General features: G+C 32.2%; 4 protein-coding genes across 4 annotated transcripts; 3 read left to right on the top strand and 1 right to left on the bottom strand.

Annotated features, from left to right (window-relative positions):
* The first annotated feature begins 1,513 nt into the window (after positions 1 to 1,513).
* On the top strand, positions 1,514 to 3,657 carry LOC123669110 (26S proteasome non-ATPase regulatory subunit 7). Its single transcript, XM_045602745.1, has 2 exons — positions 1,514 to 1,844; positions 2,783 to 3,657. The coding sequence occupies exons 1-2, from the start codon at positions 1,670 to 1,672 to the stop codon at positions 3,586 to 3,588; spliced, it is 981 nt and encodes a 326-aa protein (XP_045458701.1). The 5' UTR covers positions 1,514 to 1,669; the 3' UTR covers positions 3,589 to 3,657.
* Positions 3,658 to 4,132: 475 nt separating this feature from the next.
* LOC123669109 (myosin-VIIa-like) lies at positions 4,133 to 14,084 on the top strand. Its single transcript, XM_045602744.1, has 11 exons — positions 4,133 to 4,156; positions 4,242 to 4,499; positions 6,674 to 6,858; positions 7,121 to 8,328; positions 8,519 to 8,763; positions 8,833 to 9,660; positions 9,809 to 10,147; positions 10,225 to 10,439; positions 10,761 to 13,084; positions 13,161 to 13,657; positions 13,830 to 14,084. Exons 1-11 carry the CDS (start codon positions 4,133 to 4,135, stop codon positions 14,025 to 14,027), a joined length of 6,321 nt encoding a protein of 2,106 aa, XP_045458700.1. The 3' UTR covers positions 14,028 to 14,084.
* Positions 14,085 to 17,263: 3,179 nt separating this feature from the next.
* LOC123669108 (inactive peptidyl-prolyl cis-trans isomerase shutdown-like) lies at positions 17,264 to 20,645 on the top strand. Its single transcript, XM_045602743.1, has 4 exons — positions 17,264 to 17,517; positions 17,688 to 17,991; positions 19,592 to 19,791; positions 19,868 to 20,645. The coding sequence occupies exons 1-4, from the start codon at positions 17,468 to 17,470 to the stop codon at positions 20,595 to 20,597; spliced, it is 1,284 nt and encodes a 427-aa protein (XP_045458699.1). The 5' UTR covers positions 17,264 to 17,467; the 3' UTR covers positions 20,598 to 20,645.
* A 1,491-nt stretch (positions 20,646 to 22,136) lies between these two features.
* On the bottom strand, positions 22,137 to 24,492 carry LOC123669107 (protein l(2)37Cc). The gene is made up of 5 exons (XM_045602742.1): positions 24,375 to 24,492; positions 23,952 to 24,041; positions 23,563 to 23,724; positions 22,975 to 23,156; positions 22,137 to 22,706 (listed from the first exon to the last, which is right to left on the bottom strand). The coding sequence occupies exons 2-5, from the start codon at positions 24,037 to 24,039 to the stop codon at positions 22,314 to 22,316; spliced, it is 825 nt and encodes a 274-aa protein (XP_045458698.1). The 5' UTR covers positions 24,040 to 24,041; positions 24,375 to 24,492; the 3' UTR covers positions 22,137 to 22,313.
* Between the last annotated feature and the right edge of the window lie 1,010 nt (positions 24,493 to 25,502).

Below are 25,502 nucleotides of genomic sequence, written 5' to 3'. Positions count from 1 at the left end.
GTAAAGTTTAATGGTTTAAAGAAAAAAGCCGTTAAAGTGAACGTGTGTGAATAGTGATTTTAGACCTTGCGAAAAGTTTTGCTCAATATTGAGTTCTTTGAAGATTTCACCTAGCGAATTGATTTATTTGGAAAGATACATTTCTAATCTTTTAGTATTACAAAGGTAAGTGTTAATATTCAATTATTTCTTTCTTATTTCTTGTGAAATCAGGATGCAGGCATTTTTTTGCAATTTCGAGGTGAATAGATACGAGAAAGGGGTAAATAGAAACGCCTTTAGGGTCAATAGACACGAAGAAAGAGGTGAATAGATACGAGTGAGAGGTTAATAGAAACGAGAAAGGGGTTAATAGAAACACGTTTTTTAGGGTTGTCTATCGTAGACTAGTTCATTATACTTAGCTACCTACGTGCTTAAAAAATATTATAATTATCAATTAATTATTAGAAAACCATTTTAAGTAGTTATCTGTTTTTTTTAAATATAAATTCAAACATTAAAATAAATTAAATAATTATCTGTATTTGCTGTTCAGTAAATAATAATGATATCAGTCTAAATAATTGATATTTATTTCAAACAGGTACACTACATCGTATTGCGTTCGCCATGCCAAGGATTTATAAACCAGATCCTCGTGGCAAGAAGTATAAAAGGTATCCTAAAGAATTGTTCTTCTGAGCGATGCAGAATTAAAGAAAACATTGTCAAATACATTTGTTGAGACAGCATCAACGAAAACCATTTCTAGGCGGCCCACTTATTATAGGTGTGATGATGATATATTAAATGCTCTGATGGATTCAGATTAAATAGGTAGTATAACAAGTTACCAATTTAATTTCCAAAACTAAACCCCAAAAGTGAATTATATTGCTACTATAATCACAATGTTCCCAATTTTATTTTCAATTGTGATTTTTGATTTCATTTTATAGAAAACCTTAGATTATTTACCAAATATAGTTTTTTTTTTAGAATTTTATAGTTTATGTTAGAATTAAACATTCTTATATTTTGTTATTTTTTTAAGCTTGTTTGCTTGTAAAATATACTGCTCATTTTTATATTCCCAAATTATTTAATTAAATGTTCGTGAAAATACTTAATACTTATATATATACTGATTTATAAAATATATACATACATTTATGTTGTCTTTGTTCTTACTTATTATTTCAATAAATAAATTAAAGTTGAATTTGACAGCCCTAATGTTTTTTCTCTATTCACCCCTTCCCTCGTGTCTTTTGACCCCAGTTTCCGGGTAAATAGAAACCACCTACTTTTTTTCAATTTACAAATAATAGACATGATTTCGCTAATTTTTGGGATTCATATTTGGTATATTACAACACGACTCACGATTTCACGATGTTTTATTAATAAGCTTCTATATAAAATATGTAAAAAATCAGTGTTGAAGTTGAAAGTTGTGTCTATTCACCCCATTTTACGGTACATTATTTATCTGTTAAAATCAAAGCCAATACGATATTTTTTTTTAGAATGACTGTCAAATTCTAGTTGGTTGATGATCAGTGAATTTGCTTTTGTCATTTGTAGATTTCAATTCTAATAATATTTGTTTCCTATTGTATAAATTTGAGACAGAAGTACGATTCAGTTAGATCGCTTAAACTAGATTTTAAATAAATAATTCAAGATGCCAAGTCAAGAAGTCGTGACCACAAAAGTGGTTGTTCATCCCTTAGTACTACTCAGTGTCGTAGATCATTTCAACCGAATGGGTAAAATTGGTAACCAAAAGCGTGTCGTCGGAGTTCTCCTTGGCTGTTGGAGGGCGAAGGGAGTTTTAGATGTATCAAACAGTTTTGCAGGTAATTTTAATATTTAGATGTGTAATACCATCGAACACTAATTTATAACACTAAAGTTTGTTCATACATATGTACTTAAACAAAGTATAGTAAGAAATTTAGTACATGTATTTTCAATACTTATTGCTTATTTAGCTTTTACATTTTCAGTTATAACTTAAAACATTGGCATCAAATGTACGAAACATTTTCTTTATATTAAATTGACAACAAATGAATTTTATAAATCAAAGTGGGCTAAGATCTAGATTAGGTAAAACCGAATTTTGGGACCGTGGGGGGATGGGGGGGGGGGAGGGTGGGGAACACTACCCCTGGTACCACTATCACACCTCGGAACCCCATGGTTATGGAGATATCGATGGGGCTAAGATCTAGATTAGGTAAAACCGAATTAGAAAAACCGAATTATGGGGTTTTTGGGTGTGGAGGGTGGAGGGTGTAGGGGAATCTATACAAGGTAACACTATCACACCTCAAAACCCCATGGTTATGGAGATATCCATGGTTAAAGTTTTTGAGGTTAGAAGAAGAATTTAAAGCTATTATAATACCTTTGAGCTCGTACTGTTTGCATTGTGCGACAAATCGACACTTTTAAACAAAATAACGCGTCAGACATAATATTCTAATAAAATTAGTAACATTGCGTGCTAGAATATAGGTTTAGAAATTCGAAAAATACCCAAAACCGAATCGGAGCACCCCACTGTCCACGTGGTCTTGGTCTGTTCTACCCCTAGAGTGTTTTTTTTGTGCCGCGGAGGCGCGGAGGGAAACCATTTAACCATGGATATCTCCATAACCATGGGGTTCCGAGGTGTGGCAGTGGTACCAGGGGTAGCGTACCCCACCCTCTCCCCCCCATCCCCCCACGGTCCCGAAATTCGGTTTTACCTAATCTAAAGCTTTACCTCAAAGTGTTTTATTTATTACAGTTCCCTTTGATGAAGATGATAAGGATAAGTCTGTATGGTTCCTTGATCACGATTACTTGGAAAACATGTATGGAATGTTCAAAAAGGTCAATGCTCGTGAAAAGGTAGTTGGTTGGTATCACACGGGTCCAAAACTGCATCAGAATGATGTTGCAATTAATGAACTTATTAGACGTTACTGCCCCAATTCAGTCTTGGTAATAATTGATGCTAAACCTAAGGACTTGGGTTTGCCAACAGAGGCATATCGAGCTGTAGAGGAAGTTCATGATGATGGCAGTCCTACGACGCGGACATTTGAACACGTACCCAGTGAAATTGGAGCTGAAGAAGCCGAAGAGGTAGGTGTTGAACACCTACTAAGAGACATAAAGGATACAACTGTCGGCAGCCTCTCTCAACGTATTACAAATCAATTACTGGGCCTCCGTGGCCTTCACTCACAACTAAGTGAAATTAGAGATTACCTTGTCCAAGTCGGACAAGGCTCCTTACCCATGAACCACCAAATAATTTATCAGCTACAGGATATATTCAATCTCTTGCCTGACATATTCAGTGACAGTTTTCTTGATAACCTATACATCAAAACAAATGACCAGTCACTCGTAGTCTATTTAGCTGCCTTAGTAAGATCTATCATTGCTCTACACAATCTGATTAATAATAAAATAACAAATAGAGATGCTGAAGAAGGAAAAAAAGAAGACAACAAGGATAAGAAAGAAAAGAAAGAGGAAAAAGATGAGAAGAAGTCCGAAGATAAATCAAAAGATAAAAAAGATAAGGAAGAGAAAAAGAAGTAATATGGAATCGTCATTAGTCTAAGTTGCTTGTAACACTGAGTTATTTTAATAAATGGTATTTACTGATTACATGTTTGTTTGTTTATCTTTAGAACCTTAATACCTATATGATTAGGACAGGATGCCAGCTATCAAATTATATTAGTTGGTTTATATATAATGAACATAGTAATTGAGGTATTTTTGTTTGTTTTGTGCGTGTTGTGATTATTTTGTAAAAGTGACAATGGGACTGGTGTGTCCATGTAGGACAAAATTCCCTAAAATTAATAAAATAATTTAAAAAAAAATTCTATAATGAACAATGAAATGTAAATAAATAATGTAAGTAGTATACAATAATCAGGTTCTGTATGATAGTTCTATAACGGTATCATCGAATATTTCAGATAAGGTTGATTTATCAATACAATAGTGATAAAATAATCTAGAGCATTGATAATAATATAGCAGTTTTCATTTGTTTCCTTAATAGGTACAGTGATAGTGATGTAAGGCAAAAATATTTTCCAAATAAGTGAATCTCACAAATAAGTGGCTCATAATGGCAGACCGTATACAACTATCAGTAAGTTCCCATACTAAATTGTAATGCAAAAAAATAATAACTAGTACTCGCCAATACTTAAAGTTTTATACTTTTTATATTTAAGGACTATGTTTGGTTAACACCAGAAAAGAAGTCTGAATTTGAGATCCCAATAGCTGTTAAAATACTTAATAGTTCAGGAGGTAGAATACAAGTAAAAGACGACAATGGGGAAGTATTTTCAACGGATGTTACAAATGTTATCAAGCCACTACACGCTACTTCAATATCAAGCGTCGAAGATATGATAACTCTTGGAGAACTTCAGGAATATACAATACTGAGAAATTTACATATACGCTATAATCAACAACTCATTTATGTAAATATTTTTATATTAACATTATCTCAATTTACAATTTATCAGTACAATTAGTTCACGCCATAACGACCCACCGATCGGTCGGCAGAGGTCTCTTACGCCATGTAGGAGCTTACCCGAAACGTTCCACGAGTAACAATCGATATCAGATGTCTATGATAACAACTGGAATTGACAGCTTTAGCGCTATCTAATACACCGAGGAGACTTACAAGGATAGACATCCAGCCCAGAAGCAAAAATATTTTTACACATACAAATAGAACTGGCCCGAGTGGACATCGAACACGCGACCGCCGACATTTAGATTCACGCGCCGTTACACCAGAACGATTTAACGGTGTTGTGTTATTTTTGAGCATATACACGAAAAATAACATATTAAAATTTCCAACAATATCAAATGAGATAAATATCCTTTAAAACGATCGTTTTATATTTTCTCGCTTCAGTCTGTAATAACCTATTGCTGGGCACAGGCCTCTTTCCCCATGTAGGAGAAGGATCAGAGCTTAATCCACCACACCACTTCAATGCGGGTTGATGAATATATTCTCTACTATAAGTAACGATCGCTATCAGGTGTACACGATAACAACCGGGCCGACGACTTAACAAGCTTTCGGGATTTATGGCGATATTTTAAAGTAGAAGAGGCCATAGACATAGGCCCTCCACAAGTTCGCGCCAAAAATGGCAAGGACTCGTGTTGCCTATAATCACCACGCTGGGCAGGCGGGTTGGTGACCGCAGGGCTGGCTTTGTCGCACCTGTCACGACTGTGTTTGATTGTTATTTAAATCATTACAGTCATCAGTTCAGCCTAATACAGTCCACTGCTGGACATACGCCTCCACAAGTTCACACTAAAAATGGAGTGAACTCATGTGTTTTGCCCATAGTCACCACACTGGGCAGGCGGGTTGCTGACCGCAGGGCTGGCTTTGTCGCACCGAAGACGCTGCTGCCCGTCTTTAGCCTGTGTATTTCAAAGCCAGCAGTTGGATGGTTATCCCGCCATCGGTCGGCTTTATAAGTTCCAAGGTGGTAGTGGAACTGTGTTATCTATCTATTGTGGCTATATTCTTTACTGCCGTAGCTACACAGCGTTAATTACTTGTAAAATAAAAACAATTTTGAATCAACATCATATTAATTGTATAGCTGCACCAATGCATTTTCTTTTACTCCTAACTTCACGCAATCAAAGCGGTGCTGAGCTCGTATTTGTTTTTGTACTTTAAAGTAAGTTTTTTATTACCCCTGTAAAGTGTTCTTTTAAATGTTGTAAGCTGCTGTCTTTTTTATTAGTATGTATTGTGATTGGATTCGAGATTTCAATCAAGCTTTTAGATTTTGAATTTAGGTAGGTACTTATGAAAGGGACACAAGAAATGATTATGAATTGGAGATATTAAATCACTGATAGATACTTTTTAAACTCATTTTAGAAACCGATTTTAACCTTTTAATTTTATGTATCTAATATAGGTTATACTTTAAAAAAATACTTAAATATTTGCGTTGATGCATAAAAAAATAAAACCCCATAAAAATTGACAAAAAAACAGAAACACTGAAAGTAGCCATACTTATATAATCTAAAGTCCCTTTTACATATGTGATTTTAAACATAAACTTACCAATACACTAATTGTGCACGAAACTTAAGATGTAATTTGGTTTATAACGTGTAATTTTGTGTGACATTAGATGTTATCCCGTTTAAAAAAGGCATGTGTCCCTTTCAATACAGCATATTTATGAAAGAGACAAAATCCACGATTTTTGAATGCTTTAAGTAAGTATGAAAGAATTAATAAAATGACAATATTGCTTTTTATTAGTTTTACAATATTAAAGTTTTATTATAAGGTCCTATAAAATTAAAAAGGTTCGTATATATCATAGGACCTACCACACTACCTATTGTACCTATGGAGTGTTAAAACCTAATTATAAATTACTAGCGACCTATCCTGGCTTCCTCTACTATATCATGCACGTAATATATATGTATGTATAAATATTCCACCGAAATCACTCTATTTACTAAAGAAAACTGCATCAAAATCCGCTGCGTATTTTTAAATATCTAAGCATACAGACAGCGGAAAGCGACTTTGTTTTATAACATATAATAATGATATTAACTATTGTATCTACAATTTTAGACATATACTGGCTCGATGTTGATAGCAATAAACCCATATGAGATATTACCAATTTATACGATGGATCAAATTAATTTTTATCAAGATAGAAATATTGGAGATATACCGCCTCACATATTTGCAATTGGAAATGATTCATACCGCGAATTATTAGATACGTCAACAAATCAATGCGTTGTTATAAGGTATGTATTACTTACGTCGTTTCAATATATACATAAAACTTTACAGATCTCTAATCAAAGCTGTGTTAAATTTATGTTATTAACATCCCTTTTCCATTTTTCTGTAATTCTGAGATAGAGTTATAGTTCTGAGATACAGGTAACTAGTTCAGATAACACATACACTTTTAATTTTAAATACATTTTCTGTACCATCTTAATTACCACCTTAAAAGTGTGAATTGTACCTATTTATTTATAACCAATAAAATACTTATTTTAGCGGAGAAAGTGGTGCTGGAAAAACTGAAAGTACAAAATTGTTATTACAATATCTTGCTGCGGCTAGTGGAAAGCATTCGTGGATTGAACAACAAATTCAGGAAACAAATCCAATTTTAGAAGCTTTCGGCAATGCTAAAACAGTTAAAAATGACAATTCTTCACGGTTTGGAAAATATATCAACATTTACTTTAGTAAAAAAGGAGTTATCGAAGGAGGAAACATTGATCAGTACCTTCTAGAAAAATCAAGGATTGTGAGGCAAAATAAAGGAGAGAGAAACTACCACATATTTTATTCGATGGTCACTGGATTGTCTGCTGATGAAAAAAAGAAATTAGAATTAGGAAGACCAGCAGACTTTGAATATTTGAACTCCGGAAATATGCTTACATGTGATGGTCGTAATGATGCGTTAGAATTTTCAGATATACGGTCTGCTTTCAAAGTTCTAAATTTCTCTGACAACGATGTTTGGGGAATATTTAGTCTTCTTGCTGCAATATTGCACTTAGGAAATCTTAAGTTTAAGGCATTTAATGTAAACAATATTGAATCATCTGAAGTGCCTGATGCATTAAATGCAAATAGAGTAGCTGGGCTTCTTGGAGTTAACAAAACGCGCTTATGTGAAGCTTTTACTCGAAAAACAATAATAGCTCACGGAGAAAAAATTGTTTCCCCCATTTCAGCAAGCGCTGCGATGGAAGGTCGAGATGCTCTTGTTAAAGCAATATATGGACATATTTTTGAATATATCGTAGAAATGATCAATAAAACTCTCCATAAAGACGAACAACTTTCTAGTGGTTCTGTTGGTATTCTGGATATATTCGGTTTTGAAAATTTTGAGTCAAATAGTTTTGAGCAATTGTGCATAAATTACGCTAACGAAAATTTACAACAATTTTTTGTAAGGCACATTTTCAAAATTGAACAAGAACAATATGCCAAAGAAGGTATAACTTGGTCAAATATAAATTATATTGACAATCAAGAAATTCTTGACTTAATTGGACAGAAACCTATGAATATACTGTCACTTATTGATGAAGAATCGAGATTTCCTAAGGGCACTGATCTTACCCTGCTGTCAAAACTAAATAGTAACCACAGTAACAAGAGTTTCTATATCACTCCAAAATCTACTCATGAACACAAGTTTGGTGTTAGACACTTTGCTGGAGATGTCCAGTATGAAGTTAAAGGTAAATATTTGCCGCCCATTGTACTTCACTGTCTGTAACTATCTTCATGCTTTGTTTGTATATATATTTGTGGTGTACAATAAAGTATAAAATAAAAATAAATAATAAATATTAAACTATTTTTATACATTTAATCATTTATTAATGAAACTGCTCAAATTATATAAAAAAAAACTGTTTAAAATTTCAGGATTTCTAGATAAAAATAGAGATATGTTAACTCCAGACATAAAGGAGATGATATTTGACTCCAGTAACATGTTTTTAAGAAATTTGTTTTCCGCGGAAACTGTAACAGCTCAAAGCGGAAGTCGAAAAGTTGTATCTTTAAGCCACAAATTTAAAACATCACTGGAAGCACTTATGAAGGCTTTGTTTGCGTGCCATCCATTCTTTATTCGATGTATCAAACCGAACGAACTTAAAAAGCCGCGAGTAAGTCAAAACATATAATGTTATGTTATACTTCTTACTTAAAATTAACTAAGTTTTAAATCTTTGTAGATTTTTGATCGAACATTATGCGTTCGACAACTTCGTTATGCAGGCTTAATGGAAACTGCAAAAATAAGACAAGCGGGTTATCCTATACGATATTCCTATGCTGAGTTTGTACATCGCTACCGTCTTGTTGTTCCTGGTATACCACCGGCAGAAAAGACTGATTGTAAAAATGCTACTCAAAAAATTTGTGGTCAAGTACTAAAAGACGAAGATTTTCGGCTCGGACATACGAAAGTCTTTCTCAAAGATCATCACGATACTTTGCTTGAAGAATTACGACATAAGGTATTAATCACGGCAGTAATAAGAGTCCAGGCTAACATCAGAAGAATGATCTGTAGGAATAAATACTTGCGGTTGCGAAATGCAGCTATTGTAATTCAAAAGCATTTCCGAGCTCGTGGCTACAGAAGCAGGTTCTTAAAAATGAGAAGAGGATATCTTAGATTGCAAGCAGTAGTAAAATCTAGAGAATTAAGAAAAACTTTCACTAACTTGCGGAAGTTCTTCAAACATCTTCAAGCTCATTGTAGGGGCTATCTTGTTAGAAAACTAGTTAAAGAAAAGGGACACATCATCAAGGCTAGTTTAATACAATTAAAAAAAGAGAAACAAAGTCTTGGAAGTGATATTAAAGCAGCTGAAGACGAATATGAAAAGAAATATAATGATCTTATTTCATCTATTTGGATATCTAAAGAAATTGCTCCTGAGAGTAATGTTCAAAACTCTACTATAATAGATGATAGATATGTTGATGACGTATTTGGATTTTTGAAAGACACTGCAACGCCAGCGGGCACAGTAAGGGGTACAGGATTTGGCATGGTAAATCGGTTATTATTTTATTAAAAATGTTTCCCACAGACAGAAACATTTTTGAGTTTATTTAGCTCTCAGTAATAAACCACTTACAGTACAAAGTTTTAAATGGTGTTTTCTTAAATTGTTTACTATTTAAAAATATATATTTCAGACTACAGTAGAAAAACCAATGATTTCAAGCGTTATTCCATTGCCAAAGGAACCAGAAGAAGAACCATTCGATGAATTTGATTTTAAAAAGTTTGCCGCAACATATTTCCTGGGGAATATGAGTTATCAATATTCTCGAAAACCACTGAAGCATTCTCTTTTGGACTTACCATCTCCAATCGATAAAATGGCATCACAAGCTATTTGGATTACCATTTTGAGGTTTATGGGTGATCTGTCAGAACCCAAGTATACGGATGATAAAGTAGACAACGTACCAGTGATGAGTAAATTATATGATACAGTTGGCCGAGCTTTTCAAAAGAGCAAAGAATTTGCTGTAAGTTTTCCTACATTACAAAATTTTGTACGTAAATTCTTTTTATGGTACTTTTAATGTAAATTATACTATTTTAGGATATAATATCCCAAGAGCAAGCACAAAGTAATAATAAATTGATCCAAAAAACCCTAAAGAAACGAACTAAACTAAATGAAGAACTCTTCAAAAATTTAGTGAACGATGATATGACGAACGACATGTACAGCAAGTGGTTAAATTCGCGACGCAGCTCTAATTTAGAAAAACTTCACTTTATTATTGGGCATGGTATTATCAGAAAAGAATTGAGGTAAATGTTTGAGTGAAACTTAAAAAAATTTATAATAATATTAAATATTTTATTAACTAGCAGACTCGTATGCTTTAATCGGCTTTGACGTTTGTACACGCTGCTCACATGAAATGGAGGTTTTATGATTTATGTTTTAATATTTGTTTCATAATTGTGTTTGACTTTGACCAACCATATAAACAATTTTTATGTCATTAGAGATTCAAATTTGAAAAAATACTTTTAGTGAGCACTATAGGTAACATAAAAAAAAATTAGCAATCCTATACATGCTTAGATTGAGTAATTGTAGTATTTTTCTATTCATTATTTTTACAGAGATGAAATCTTTGCCCAATTATGCAAGCAGTTGACTAATAACCCTTCAAAAGCTTCTTACGCTCGAGGTTGGATATTACTCTCTCTTTGTATTGGCTGTTTTCCACCTTCTGAGCGATTTATTAAGTATCTACGTTCGTTTATACGAATGGGTCCGCCTGGTTATGCCCCGTATTGTGAAGGTAGACTTGTAAGAACGTTCAAAAATGGCCCTCGTACCCAGCCTCCTAGTTGGCTAGAATTGCAAGCAACTAAAACAAAGAAACCAATCCTTCTAACGGTGACATTAATGAATGAAACGATTAAAACAGTTCAGTCAGATTCTGCTACTACATCTGAAGAAGTCTGTCAACAAATAGCGGATAATATTGAACTTGCTGATACGTTTGGATTTTCACTTTATATAACTTTGTACGACAAGGTTCTTTCGCTAGGAAGTGAAACGGAACATATTATGGATGCGATTTCACAATGCGAACAATTTGCACGAGAACAGGGAACACCTGAAAAGAACGCTCCTTGGCGTTTGTTTTACAGGAAAGAGATATTTACTCCTTGGCACAACCCTGCTGTCGACCCGGTTGCAACAAATTTAATTTACCATCAGGTAGTCAAAGGCGTGAAATTTGGAGAATACCGTTGCACCGTTGAAAAAGACTTAGCTATGATAGCGGCACAACAACATTATATTGAGTATGGACCGCGTTTAGATCCTAATGTATTGCGAAAAGTAATAGTTAACTATATACCAAATCAATTTATCCAATCAAATGACGTTGCTTTAACGAAATGGGAACATCTTGTGACAAAAGCTTTTGAATCATCTCAAAGCGTACAAACTTTGGTTGATCCTCTTCGATGTAAAGAAGATATTGTTATTTTTGCTAAAATTAAGTGGCCAATGCTATTTTCAAGATTCTTTGAAGCTATTAAAATAAAGGGTGACACAATTAATAAGGATCTCATTATCATTGCTGTTAATTGGACTGGCATATATATCGTAGATCAGTCAGAGCATATACTCCTAGAAATATCATTTCCAGAAGTTACGTATGTAGCTTATGATGATGACACAGACTATGATAAAGTTGGAAAAATAACAATAAGGACGATTCAACAAGAAGAGTTTGTCTTTCAGAGTGTTGATGCTAGTGAAATGAGCTCTCTTATTATATATTTGATTGATGGATTAAAGAGACGTTCAATTTATGTTATAACTCAAAGTGATTCCCAAGGTTACAGTGATGCAGCATCATTCCTTCAATATAAGAAAGGCGATCTGATTACACTTTTGCAAGAATCGACTGGGGAAACATTAATGAGCGCAACATGGGGTCATGGTGAATGTAATGGTCAAGAAGGTTTATTCCCAACGGAACAAGTTTATATTTTGCCAACTTTATCAAAGCCTTCTCCTGCAGTTCTAGATGTTTTTAAGAAAGGAAATATAAACACTGACAAGAAGGTTCATTCTAAGTACAACACAATACAGAGGAAAAAAATGTATACTCTTGAAAAGTTTGCCCAGGAGAACTTCAGAGAAAATTATGATACTAATATCACAATATCAAGACAATCAACATTAACAACAGCTAAAAGAGCAGTTACAAGTGAATTATGGGCACATACCCGTGACCCAATAAAAAAACCGCTACTGAAAAAATTACAAAACGATGAGAAACTATCTAAAATGGCGGTTGCGTCTTTCCTTGCTATATTGAAGTATATGGGTGATATGCCAACTCCTAAAGTGAGATCTGCTACGGAATATACTGATGAAATATTCAAACCTTCAACAGAGCCCTTGATGAGGGATGAAATTTATTGCCAAATAATAAAGCAACTAACAAATAATAGAATACAACTTAGCGAAGAGAGAGGATGGGAATTAATGTGGCTTGCCACTGGTAATTTCGCTTGTGGTCAAGTTTTAATAAAAGAAGTAGTCGAGTTCTTAAAAACACGACCACATCCTATAGCAAAAGATTGTTTAAAACGTATATTTAAAATACAGAAAGGTGGACCAAGAATATATGCTCCATATATCGTAGAAGTAGAAGCTATACAACATAGAAGTATGCAAATATACCATAAAGTATACTTCCCCGACGACACCGATGAAGCCTTCGAAGTTGATTCATCTACAAAAGCTAGAGAGCTTTGTGAGCAAATAACTGGACGACTTAATCTCAAAAATAGTGATGGCTTTAGTTTATTCGTAAAGATCGTAGATAAAGTCTTTTCTGTTCCAGAAAATTATTATTTCTTTGATTTTATTCATGAACTAGTTGAGTGGATGAAACAAACACGTCCTATACGTGGAGGTAAGTAAAGATGAAGTTTGATTTGTACTTTTACTTGCAAGTGACTCTAATCATGTTTTGTTTTTACTTATTTCAGCAGGGAACCAACTACAGATGAACTACCAAATATTCTTTATGAAGAAGCTTTGGATTAACACTGTACCTGGCAGAGATAAGAATGCGGATCAAATATTTTACTTCCCTCAAGAACTTCCAAAGTATTTACGCGGTTATCATAAAACTTCGAAACAGGATCTAATTGAGTTAGCTGCACTCATTTATAGAGCAAGATATGGCACTGATCAATCTGCATTGCTTCAAATAACGCATATGCTGGAAGAGTTTATACCACCTGATATTATAGGTATTCAAACGAATTCGCAATGGAAATCGACAATCAGTGCGGCTTACTTTAAGCAAGGTACTATGACCATCGAGGAAGCGAAAGAACAATTTTTAAGGAAAATTTATCAGCTACCAACGTTTGGAACAGCATTTTTTGAAGTTAAGCAAACGTCAGACCCTTCTTATCCAGAAATGGTTATTATAGGAATTAATAGAAATGGAGTCAGTGTAATACACCCCCAAAGTCGTGTAAGTAAAATCCATTTGATGTCTTTAATTTGAATTGAGAGAAAAAGTATGATTTTACATTGTAATCTTCACCTATTGTTATAATAAAAGTAGTGTAGCTACTTTTTACTATTTAAATTCTATTTGATATGTATTAAAGAATATCAATAAGGTGTTTTCATTATTATTGCAGGATTTACTAGTGACATATCCATTTTCGCAACTGTCTAATTGGTCCTCTGGGAACACGTTCTTCCACATGACAATGGGCAACTTTGTTCGTGGGACTAAGATCTTATGTGAAACATCGTTGGGTTATAAAATGGATGATCTTATATCATCGTATATTGCTGTACTTGGGCAGACGATAAAACATAAGCGGCGGTCATAAATTTATATTAGAAACTATTATTACTTTATATATGAATAAATTTAGTTTTTTTAAGAAGTCATTGTCTTTTTATTTATTTAGTATATTGTCACAGAAATTTTTTATCTTACGTATAACAGAAAAGTTTTATGTTAATTATTAATACAACTACAGTTTTTTTATAGTTAACCTTTCATATTAACATCCCTATGACTTTATTCAAAACCAAAATATGTGGTCAACAATAAAGTGTAACAAGTTGGAAATATTTATTTTCCTATAAAAAATACTGAATTAAAAGATTCATAACAAGATTTTATTTTAACAAAAACTAATAATATATGGATAGGAAATTAGAAAATGAAATTGTATATGTATTGATTAAAAAAATAAATTAGGATTTATTCAAGGGATACTTAAAGATAACAATCGACGTACAATTGAAATAGCAAAAAAAAAAATGAAAAGTCAATATTTAGTGCTAACTTGAGTCAATTTTTGACAATTAAAAAAAACTAAATAGGAACAAAAAAATTTTGATCGAACAATGAAGAAAATCGACGACCAAATTGAAATAGCAAAAAATAAAAATCTGAGTTGTCTCCGTCAACTTAAGATTGCCCATTTGGAATAATGGAATGTTTGAATCTCAAAAACCAAAAACTCAAAACCAATTCCATATTTATATGTATTGTTACGAAACACAAAGAAACTAGCGCCATCTAGCGACAACCATTGAAACCACACAAAGACAGCGATAGCATGAAACTCTCTACTCAATACTAGATGGCGTTATATAGCGTTAGAGATAGATAACCAATCCAAACGACGTTAGACATCGTGCCAGTTCTAGATTCGCAAAATGTTGATAATTCGGATACTAATAGCGTGGCTTCTTCTATTGCTTCTACATCAGTCTTAAAACAGCGAACATTAACTTGTTTTTTAACAAATATAAAATCATTTGGAGGTAAGGCGTGAAATCGAAATATTTTTAACTGACTTCCAAAAAAGGAGGAGGTTCTCAATTCGACTGTATTTTTTATTTATTATTTTTTATTGTATGTTACATCAGAACTTTTGACCGTGTGGACCGATTTCGACAATTTTTTTTTAATCGAAAGGTAGTGTGTGCCAATTGGTCCAATTTAAATTTATTTGAGATCTAACAACTACTTTTCGAGTTATATCTAATAATGCGTTTTTACTTGACACTTTTTTTCGTCGTCCTACGTTGTATTATACCGCATAACTTTCTACTGGATGTACCGATTTTGATAATTCTTTTTTCGTTGGAAAGGAGATATCCCTAATTTAGTACCATGATAAGGAAATCAGGATCAGATGATGGGATCCCAGAGAAATTGAGGGAAACTCTTGAAAATCCGCAATAACTTTTTAGTGGGTGTACCGATTTTGATAATTCTTTTTTTGTTGTAAAGAAGATATCCCTAGTTTAGTACCATGATAAGGAAACCAGGATCTGATGATAGGATCCCAGAGAAATTAAGGGAAACTCATGAAAATCCGCCATAACTTTTTACTGGGTGTACCGATTTTAATAATTTTTAATTTAATCGAAAGCTGATGTTTGTCATGTGGTCACATATAAATTTTATTGAGATCTGATAACTACTTTTTGAGTAATCTTTGATAACGCGTAGTTACTTGACTATTTTATCGTCGATCTACGTTGTATTGCTCGTCGATGTAATTGAAGTCGGTTTTCGTTTGCGAGCAAAAACAATTATTTAAGAGTACATTGTCATAAAAGATGAGGGTGTATAGAGAAAGAGATGAGCGAGTGATAGCAAATAGAAAGAGAAAATATGATGAATAGATAGATAGTGAATGAACTGAGAAAGTGGATACAAAGAATACTACTTCGCGAGTTTTTGAGTAATTAACCCTTTAAGCGGCAACATCGTAATATTACGAGTACTATCAGCTAATTGTAAATAATTTTATGGTATTTACCAAAACAGAAAAAATCGAATGTCGATTTTCAAGGGTGAAATATCGATTCACTGAATCGATTCAGTACATCATATCGATTTAAAAAAATCGATTCATTTAGTCAGAGGAATCGATTCTTCGATTAATAGATTTCAGATCGCCATGCCCACAGCCCATGAAGCTTCTTGTCACAGCCTAATCTTAATCTATGGCAAAGAGTAAAATAACTTGCATAAACAGAAGAGTGCCCTCTTGCAGGTTTTATTGTTAACTGTAAACACTAGCGCCCTCTACAAAATGATTCCGTCAATTATAAATGTATATACAGGATGGGGATGATAATACAACGATAATTGATACCACCGGTAATACTAACTTATAGGAGTATTTCAAACCATCAAAAAATTCCTGGCATCAAAATCTAAAAAAAGATCTTTCAAACAAACTAAATAAGATTTTTTTTTATAAAATTTTATTACAGCATGTGTAACTATAGGTTCACTGACCTGTTGACACGCGGTGACACAACGAACTAGTCGTGGATCGTAACGTCTTTTATGTGTAATCGGTTGTACGCTTCTTGGTTGTACGTAGTTTCGTGGATACGCGTAACTAGTTTCGAAACTGCTTATTTTTCGTAACTAGTTATTTCTGTATACAGCATCAGTTACATTACTTTTGTTTGTATTATGGTTATGAAGTAGTTATATGTTATAAATTGTTATACATACGAATGGCGTTACGTACGTTAATATTGATGGATAGTATAATCAAATTAACTTTCCTTCATACTTCATCCAGGCTTACGACTGGCTGCAAAATATGTTATTTAAATTACTTTTTTGATTTTTATGATAGATGTAGATATAATAATCGATGCAGGCGTATTTAGAAGTTCATTTGATTTTATGTATTACAGTTTTTAATTATTTTTCGAGATACATACATATAATTAAAAATACAACAAAAAACCCATACTTTTTAGTATATACTTCAACGCGTCAACTGTCATAATACTAAATAGTAAATTCGAAAATATTTAAAAAGAAACACGATCGAAATTAAAATTTCTTTAAAAGAACTGTACTTAAAATAAACTTAAGCTCATAGTAATTGCGTACAAAATCGCATGAGCATATTCGAAAACAAAGATGCACCTATAGTACTTATAGCCATCTCTTTTTATCCTACGCGTAAGCGTACCTGCGTATTGTAATGTATAGTATTAGTAATCTGTTACGTTATTAGGTAAACCGCTTATGCGCCGGTCGTTGTGTCAAGTTTTTAATAAAACTGTGTACGTAAAATAATCGTTCCATTCGTATCGACGAAACTACGTACATGGTTATTAGCTTCGTAACTAGTTACTGAAACCGATTACGTTAAATAACGCCCAACGCTACTATGTAACTGTCCACCCCCTGATCTATGGTCAAAACACTCAAAAGTTAATGAAAATTATTAAAAGTATTAGGTAACTTAGAATTCTACGAAAACTCAATAAAATGGATACAACTGGGCCTAGTCTAGCGTTAGAAAATGGTTTGGACTTGGGGTATGTGTTCATATATTTTATTTGATTTTGTTAAAAAACTTAGTTTAATAGTGATAAAATTATTCTAGACTTCTACTTTTATTTTTCATAATAATTCGTATTAAAGGCTTGAAATAATAGAATAGATTTATTGTTGGTTAACAATTAAATTTTTATTTACATTATTACAGCAAATTATTTACAACTGGTTCAGTACTTCATATAAATGAAGACTATAATGATATGGACTTTATTGGTGATACCAATAATAATGAAGATAAAAGAACTAATTATATTGGAGAGCCTGTGACTTCATTTGAAGAATTCGAGAAACAATTACAAACAGTGGATGAAAATGGACATGTTAAGAAAAAGATATTAGAAGAGGGCGGAGGGCAACTTTTGGGCAAAGAATGGACTGTGTCAGTTAGTTTTGCTGGTTATTGGGAAAATGAATCAGAGCCTTTTGACTATACAAAGTCATATAAACCTTTGGTAAGACTATTGGTAATAAATATATTAACAAAATTGTTAACAACTGCTCTGTAGCCACAGTTGACAATGTCCTTGCTTTCCGTTCAAGGATTGTATAAGATTCATATTATATGTACCTGCTACCTTAAATATAAACATTAGGTTGGCTAATTTAAGAACAGAGGAATATCTATATTTTTAAACCCTAGAAAGTTAAGATTTTTTAATACAGAAAAGAAATATGTGCCTGAGAGGCGCACAATTTTTTATACTAATACGTATTATCTTCGGTTCAATTTTAGATTATTATTTAATAAACGAAACACAAGCAGGTAAATATTATTTGTTTATTGTTGAGTTATGTTAGAATTTAAAAAAGTTTATGAATTTTTTTTTCGAAAAATAGGCCAGATTTGTAATATTTCATCTTAGTGACTAATGAATTTTGGTAAAATCACTCTCTACTTAAGAAAAATAGTGGAAAACTCAATAATTACTAATAGTTTTTGCAAACAACTAAGTTAACATCTTTTTTATGTTCACCACAAGAGGTCTTTTGCACTTGATATACATCATCTACAATATTCTTTTATTTTTACTGAACGTAAGCCACAGTAATGCAAACCTTTATCTGTAGGTTCTTCATCAGTCTCTTAAGAAAGTAGGAAGTAGCGATTTATAGTCTAGATTTCATCCACGATGTAAACATTTTATTGTTTTGACAAAACACTGAGTTTAAATTATATAATAAGTTATATTATAATTCCACAAAATATATAATTACAATACAATAAAATGCTTTTAGTCTCGTTGTAGAACATAATATCTCAGGTTTATCAGTTGTGGTGTTTGTAGCATCTTCATCACATGAAAAGAACATATATACCATCTTTAAAGGTTTAGCTAATGCGATGCCAGGATTTAGGGTCCATTAAAATAGAACATAGATGTACCAACTACTTGAGAATGGTAATTTTTTAAATTATTATTTTAGGAATTATTGTTTGTTTGACCTTCTGGCATTAAAATACTCCTAAAAACCATGTAATGATTAGTGATGATAACTTAATACAACGTTAAGTACATATACATGTTAATATCGACTGCCCCTACGTACAGTATTGAAACTGAAATTTTTTTATTTTTTTATTGCATGAAAAAACTACTTTTTATGTATATTTTCAAAGGAAAAAAGAGAAAGTGCTATAAAATACACATAAAATCACATTTTTCATGAGTTTATACTCATTATCGATACGTAACAAATCATTCAGCGTAAAAAATGTAAAGTGCCTTTTTTCAATTTCGATATTATACGTAGGGACAGTCGATATATATTATGACAAGTAACAAAAACAAAATCACACAGTTACACAAAAGATAAACACGTGTCTCTCAGGTGCAATGCGTAGTTATAGCAAGTAAACTATGGTACTTATTGAACAGCAATGATCATCTTTCAAGTGTGTTGACTGACTACAGAGTTGGCATGGAAAGTTTGTGTGTAAATCTGAAATGTGTTGGTTAAAAGATACAGTGATATTTGTTTTGGAGATGCACATTCTTTTTAGATTTAAAAATATATTTTATGAACCTATTAAATTAAGTTCAAAATTTTCAGGTAGTAAACTTAAATGAAAATGGCTTGCTCCCAGGTATACAAATGGCCATACAGTCAATGTTAGTTGGTGAGATGGCAGTATTTCTTTTGTCCCATGTAGTTATGTATGGAGAATTGGGTGTACCACCCAGAATTAAACCTAAGGCTGACTGTATTTTTTATATAAAGATTATAAAATCTTTCAAAACTCCTAAAGAAGGGTAAGAAAATTATGTTATTCAATTTAATTTGGTTTTGATTTTTTTATATTTTTTAATAGAACATTTATTGTTACAGGAAATTAGATTTTTCTGAGCCTAATATCTTTAACAGGGTATATAGTGAAGTCAAAATGTTATATGCTTCAGGTATTACATTACATAAGACAAAAAACTACACTGCAGCAATACAGTTGTTTAGGAAAGGAGTCAATATGTTACACAGATGTCGATTGGCTGATGAAAATGAAGAACAGATACAAGAAAAACTATTAATCAAATTGTACATTAACTTATTGGTCTCTTATAATGAAATAAAACAACCATTAAAAGCTTGTACAATATGTAACGAACTGAAAAGGTTAAATAGGCTTTGGAATAATGAAAAGGTTCTTTTTCAGAGTGCTAAGGCCTTAAGAATGATAGGTGAGTTTAATGCAGCAGAGAAACGATTAAAACGAGCTCTAGAGCTTTGTCCTGACAATGAAAAGATAGTAGCTGAATTATCACTCCTCGCTAAAACGAGAGATTCTTGTTGTAAAGTTAGCCTGATAGAAAATAAAATTGATAACTCAAATACAATAAGCGATAGTTTTAAAACAGAAGTAGACAATCTAATTAAAAACTTTAAAGTGAATGTTAATATATGCAAATTAACACTTCCTGGTGATTTAAATAATGCTGAAATAGAGTATATAAAAGAAGCCTGCAGTAAAGAGAATTTATTTTGTAACAAAATTCAAAAAGACTATTTGTTAGATAAAGATAAAGAAGTGTCTATAGAATCTAATTTAGATCTATTTATTTAAAGATATGAAGAAAGAATATTCAAATATTATTAAAATATAATTTTCAAATTTTTGTTCTTTTTTTGTAGTGTAAAGATAAACCAACATGGTGTCTGGTGATAAGCAGACATACTAGCTAGGTGCCTTCAACATTAGGATCATTGCAAGCACATTGCTAATTCTAACCCCCCTTACCTTTTCCTATATAGGTAGCTCTGGCTCTCTTACCACAGGTGTGATACTTCCGTAGTCAGGCTGCTCCAAATTTTGACCAAGATGGTTATTAGATATTTACTGCTGTGCTACCTACCTCAATAAAATCTTTTTATTCTTTCACCATATCAGTAATTATAATATACCCTTTCTGACAAATATAAAACGCAGAGAATTTTCTACATACATTAAATAGTCAAAATACGATTAATTTATGGCCTGTGATAACTGATAATCACGATCAGGATATTATTGTCTACTTGCGTTATGAAAATAAGGTCCTTATTTTTATAAAGCAGAATTGATGTCACTTAACTGAGCCACACCTCTTGACTAAATCGTAGTAAATTAGATTACCATCTCGTTTTTTTTCTAAGACCATTGGCCGTTCCATTGACCGTTGGAGTAAGCCTTTCAGACAGTCGCTAAGTAAGTGCTCTGTTTCAAAATCCATTTTTTTAAATTATATCTTTATTATTTGTACTTGTTTCAAATGAATTGTGAATATATCTGTGCATCTTGTTACAAATGATACTATTCGAAAATCATTATTTACAGTTGACGAAAAACAAGGTTTCAAAACATTCTTGTTCGTGAATTAAATGGGCTAGGTTCAATTGGAGTGTCTTCTTTTGTAGAGTAAAACATTCTCTTTCAATGTACATTTACGTTATTTGGTAAAAAATTTAATTTTAAATGTAGTTGACGAAAATAATTGTGTTTGCTCGCAAACGAAAAAAAAAACCGACTTCAATTACATCGACGAGTAATACAACGTAGATCGACGAAAAAATACTGAAGTAACTGCGCGTTATCAAAGATTACTCAAAAAGTAGTGATCAGATCTCAATGAAATTTATAAGTGACCACATGACAAACATCAGCTGTCGATTCGATTAAGTAAGTAGTATAAATAGTTTAAAATCTGTAAACAAGAATTATTGCTTTTTAGGAAATCAAAATGCATTCAAATTTTGTTTTTGTACAAATTCAAAATCAAAATTTATTTTATTTATGTAGGCTTCAAAAGTATATATATGAAAAATAGTGTTGAATACTACTAATTATTTTTTACTAACAAAGGGAGAACTGGACAAATATCTATATTCACGATTTATCTAATAGTTATATCGCTTTGCAAAAAAGTTATTTCTGAAACTAGCAGATAGAAGTATGTGAATTTGACTAAAAAATTTCATATTTTTTTTCTGATAATGCCCCCCTAAAATTGCACAAAGGGTATTTATTATAACTCTATAAGGGTAAATACTAATATTACTCATCACAGGAGCCAGATATATTTTTATGTAAATTTTAAATTATGCTAGTTTACAAAGAAAAACCAAATTCAACAAATTATAGTTTATTTAATCCGTAATTACAATTTATAAAGCTAATACACGACTACATTTCTGTTGGAACAATATGAACTTTTCAAAATGCAACATTCTTTCCTCTTACTTTAATAATGCAAATGCACTCGTGGACCTTATATATCTACCATCAATTTAAACTTGCTTTAAATTAATTCTGTGCCGGAAGGTTTAGCAGTACATTTTGGCCTTGTGGAAGATAAGTAACATTTCTTGATTTAGAAAGTTGGTAGGCAATATCTTCTGCTGCTTCAATACGTCTAAGTTCAACTAGACCTTCACCAGCTGTGCCGAATGATTTGGCTAAAAGGACAGCGGCTTGAGCATCACCCTCTGCTGAAATAATGGCGGCTTTCTTCTGTTGTTCCGCTTTTTCTACCAGAAATCTGGCTTTTTCTGCTTCTTGTTGCGCAACTTGCTTCAACTCGACAGCTTGGGTGAATTCCTTTCCAAAGGTCAAGTGTGTGATTGAGATATCATCTAAAATTAAGCCAAATTGCCCCGCCCTCTCTGTTAAACTCTCGTTAACCTTTTGTGACACAATCTGAAACACAAAAAATCATAATTTACTAATTCAGCATTGTTTTATTGTTACATATTACTTTTACTTCTATGAGAAAATTATAATAGTCAATTTACGGATATGATTATTTTATCAGAAGTATATTTGATAATTAATAGTTATTGTATATACCTACAAAATTTCTTTTATTGGTCAATAATTGTAATTAATTTTACTTAGTGACTTTCAAATAAAGAAAAAGATTACATTTTTAAAGATGTCATAATTAACATTCTAATATATTACATACTTCTCTCTGTGTGATCAATTCTCCAGCATCAAACTGTGCAACCACTGCTTTTAAAACTTCAGACGTAATGGATGGCAATACTCTCTCATCATAGTCGATACCAAGGATAGTGTAAATTCTCGGTAACTGATCAGGCACAGGTCTGAACAAGATACGGAGTGTGATGTTTACATTTTGAAGATCTGTAAGCAAGAATTATTAGTTTTTACAAAGTCAAAATGTATTCAGATTTTGTTTTTGTATAAATTCAAAATCTAAATTTATTCTACTCAAGTAGGCTACAAAAGCATTTTTGAACTGTCGTTTTCCAAATTCAAATAGTATTTGTTTTTAATAAATTATAGTCAAAGTGAAGTTAACACTTATTAAGCACATAGATTTGGTAGACTTAAGCCGAGTTGCACGAAACAAAATTAAAATTTAAGTAGAGATTAAACTAATTTAATCACAAGAATTTCAACAATTCTTGCGATTAAATTAGTTTAATCACTACTTAAATTTTAATTTCTTTTCGTGCAACTCGGCGTTACTCTTTAAAAAAAATGAATTAGGTAAAATTTACTCTTAAGATTATCAAGGGTTACTTACCTTTACTTCCAGTGATTGTAGGAACATTTCTGGGTCTGGATCTGATATCAAATATGATAGGCTTTTGTACCCAAGGAATGAAGAAGTGAGTACCTTCACCTACAACTAAATTTTTGACTCCAGCAAATCTATCAAATATTACTGCCCGATGACCTCCATCCACTGTAATCATATTCAATGATAAATATGTAATAAATAAAAATTCGTAAATTGTACATAAATTTTCATTGCACTTAAAATTTCCGTAAAGTTATTTGTAAAAGTTAGCAATGGTAGACATATCTAGAACAATTTTCTTTCAGCCATCGTGCGATAGTAAATTGGCTGGAAGATTAAGTTAATTTTTTTCTTTAGTAACAACTTAATATTAGTTATTAAAGGTTTTGTACCATTGTATAAAGCTGAATTTACGACTCCGCCAACAAGAGCCATTCCCAGTCCAACTTGGCCAATACGGTTGAAGAGTTGTGCTGCCATTTCTGAAATTGGAATACGAAAATACAAATGTAAATAAAGGGCAAATATATCCAATTAACATGTACATATAATGAAATCTTTTGTGTTGTTACACCATACAATAATAACTTTTTATTAAAACTAGACTTTGTATTCATGCCCAAAGATTTAGTGTTTTTATTTTATTCATTAAAATATTCCACCTAAAGTAAATTATTACGTAAAATCATATTAATTTACAATAGTGTTTCGGAATTTGATGGTATAACCTCAAAACATATAAAGAAGAATACAAAAATGGTAACGAGTTCTATGTTTTAAAAATTACCTGCAAATAACTTTTGCGTGTATTATACCTTGTATAAACCTTAGTGTATTTACTTGTATTTTAAACTTGTTCTTATAAGACACAAAAAACCGATTCGACTCACGTAAGACTTGCGATTGCGAGGTAGCATAGATAATGCGATATAAAAACATAGAACCCAAATGTATGAAAATGTTGCTATGTTAGTATTTTTTTTTCTTTTATAAGAGTAACAGAAAAAAACTTTCCATATATAAACTGAATCTAAAAAACGGTGGCATAGCATACCAACTAAGATTTTTTAGATTAAGAATATAATATACATATAAGTATTTAATGACATCCATGCAATATGCATCATTAGTTATAGTAAAGAAGCCGTGACAAGACTACATAACTAATTAAGTAATTAGCAATGATTTGGTAATTACAATTTTATTAGTGTACTAGGATTAAAATATTAAGGGCCTGTTTCACCAGTAGTGGATAACGCCATTTGACAAATGACGATTAAAATAGACATTGACAGCGGGAGGGGTGTGGGTAGAATAGGCCAGTAGGACTTGTTTCTCTTCAATGAATAAACTACAATATTAAGATTAATATGTGCGAATAGAAATATCTCATAAATATAGTAGAATTAGATAGTAAAAAAGAATAATGAATCAAAAACTTTTTACTGTCGGATACTGTCATCTGTCAGTTATCATTAACCACAACTAGTGAAGCAGGCCCTAAATGGTCATGTTGACAATTTGATCTGTTTTAATGTTGCTATTAAAAAGTTTAAAGTTAACTTTAGTTAACTTTATTCTTATGGTTTATGTAGAACTACAGAATAAACTATTTGATTTTATCTGGATTGAAGCTAATAGTTACTGCTACACTAATCATTGAGGTGACTTTTTGTAAAAAAAAAATTGACAGAACATGAAATTGGAAAGCGACGCTTCACTCACTTCAGCCTGTAATATCCCACTGCTCGGCATAGGCCTATATCCCCATGTAGGAGAAGGATCAGAGTTTAATCCACCACGCTGCTCCAGTGCTGGTTTGCGGATATATTCTTACTACGAGTAACGATCGCTTTCAGTTGTGCATGATAACAACCGGGACCGACGACTTAACGTGGTCTCTGAGGCACGGTGGGGAGACCCGTAAACACCCAGACCACGGC

This window comes from Melitaea cinxia, chromosome 3 (assembly GCF_905220565.1).
Source record: "Melitaea cinxia chromosome 3, ilMelCinx1.1, whole genome shotgun sequence".
In the NCBI taxonomy this organism is placed as follows: Eukaryota; Metazoa; Arthropoda; class Insecta; order Lepidoptera; family Nymphalidae; genus Melitaea; species Melitaea cinxia.
Note: the sequence above shows the minus strand (reverse complement) of the source record. Positions and strands in the feature narration are given on the sequence as shown.

What these genes read in the sequence shown, in the direction of transcription:
- LOC123669108 (XM_045602743.1), top strand. Translation starts at nt 17,468, where the DNA reads ATGGATACAACTGGGCCTAGTCTAGCGTTAGAAAATGGTTTGGACTTG. An exon ending in GAAAATGGTTTGGACTTGGG is followed by an intron (nt 17,518 to 17,687) that starts GTATGTGTTCAT and finishes ACATTATTACAG; the next exon opens with CAAATTATTTACAACTGGTT. An exon ending in TTCAAAACTCCTAAAGAAGG is followed by an intron (nt 19,792 to 19,867) that starts GTAAGAAAATTA and finishes TTATTGTTACAG; the next exon opens with GAAATTAGATTTTTCTGAGC.
- LOC123669107 (XM_045602742.1), bottom strand. Translation starts at nt 24,039, where the DNA reads ATGGCAGCACAACTCTTCAACCGTATTGGCCAAGTTGGACTGGGAATG. An exon ending in TACAATCACTGGAAGTAAAG is followed by an intron (nt 23,157 to 23,562) that starts GTAAGTAACCCT and finishes TCTTGCTTACAG; the next exon opens with ATCTTCAAAATGTAAACATC. An exon ending in AATTGATCACACAGAGAGAA is followed by an intron (nt 22,707 to 22,974) that starts GTATGTAATATA and finishes TTTGTGTTTCAG; the next exon opens with ATTGTGTCACAAAAGGTTAA.
- LOC123669109 (XM_045602744.1), top strand. Translation starts at nt 4,133, where the DNA reads ATGGCAGACCGTATACAACTATCA. An exon ending in ACGAACTTAAAAAGCCGCGA is followed by an intron (nt 8,764 to 8,832) that starts GTAAGTCAAAAC and finishes AAATCTTTGTAG; the next exon opens with ATTTTTGATCGAACATTATG. An exon ending in TAATACACCCCCAAAGTCGT is followed by an intron (nt 13,658 to 13,829) that starts GTAAGTAAAATC and finishes TTATTATTGCAG; the next exon opens with GATTTACTAGTGACATATCC.
- LOC123669110 (XM_045602745.1), top strand. Translation starts at nt 1,670, where the DNA reads ATGCCAAGTCAAGAAGTCGTGACCACAAAAGTGGTTGTTCATCCCTTA. An exon ending in TGTATCAAACAGTTTTGCAG is followed by an intron (nt 1,845 to 2,782) that starts GTAATTTTAATA and finishes TATTTATTACAG; the next exon opens with TTCCCTTTGATGAAGATGAT.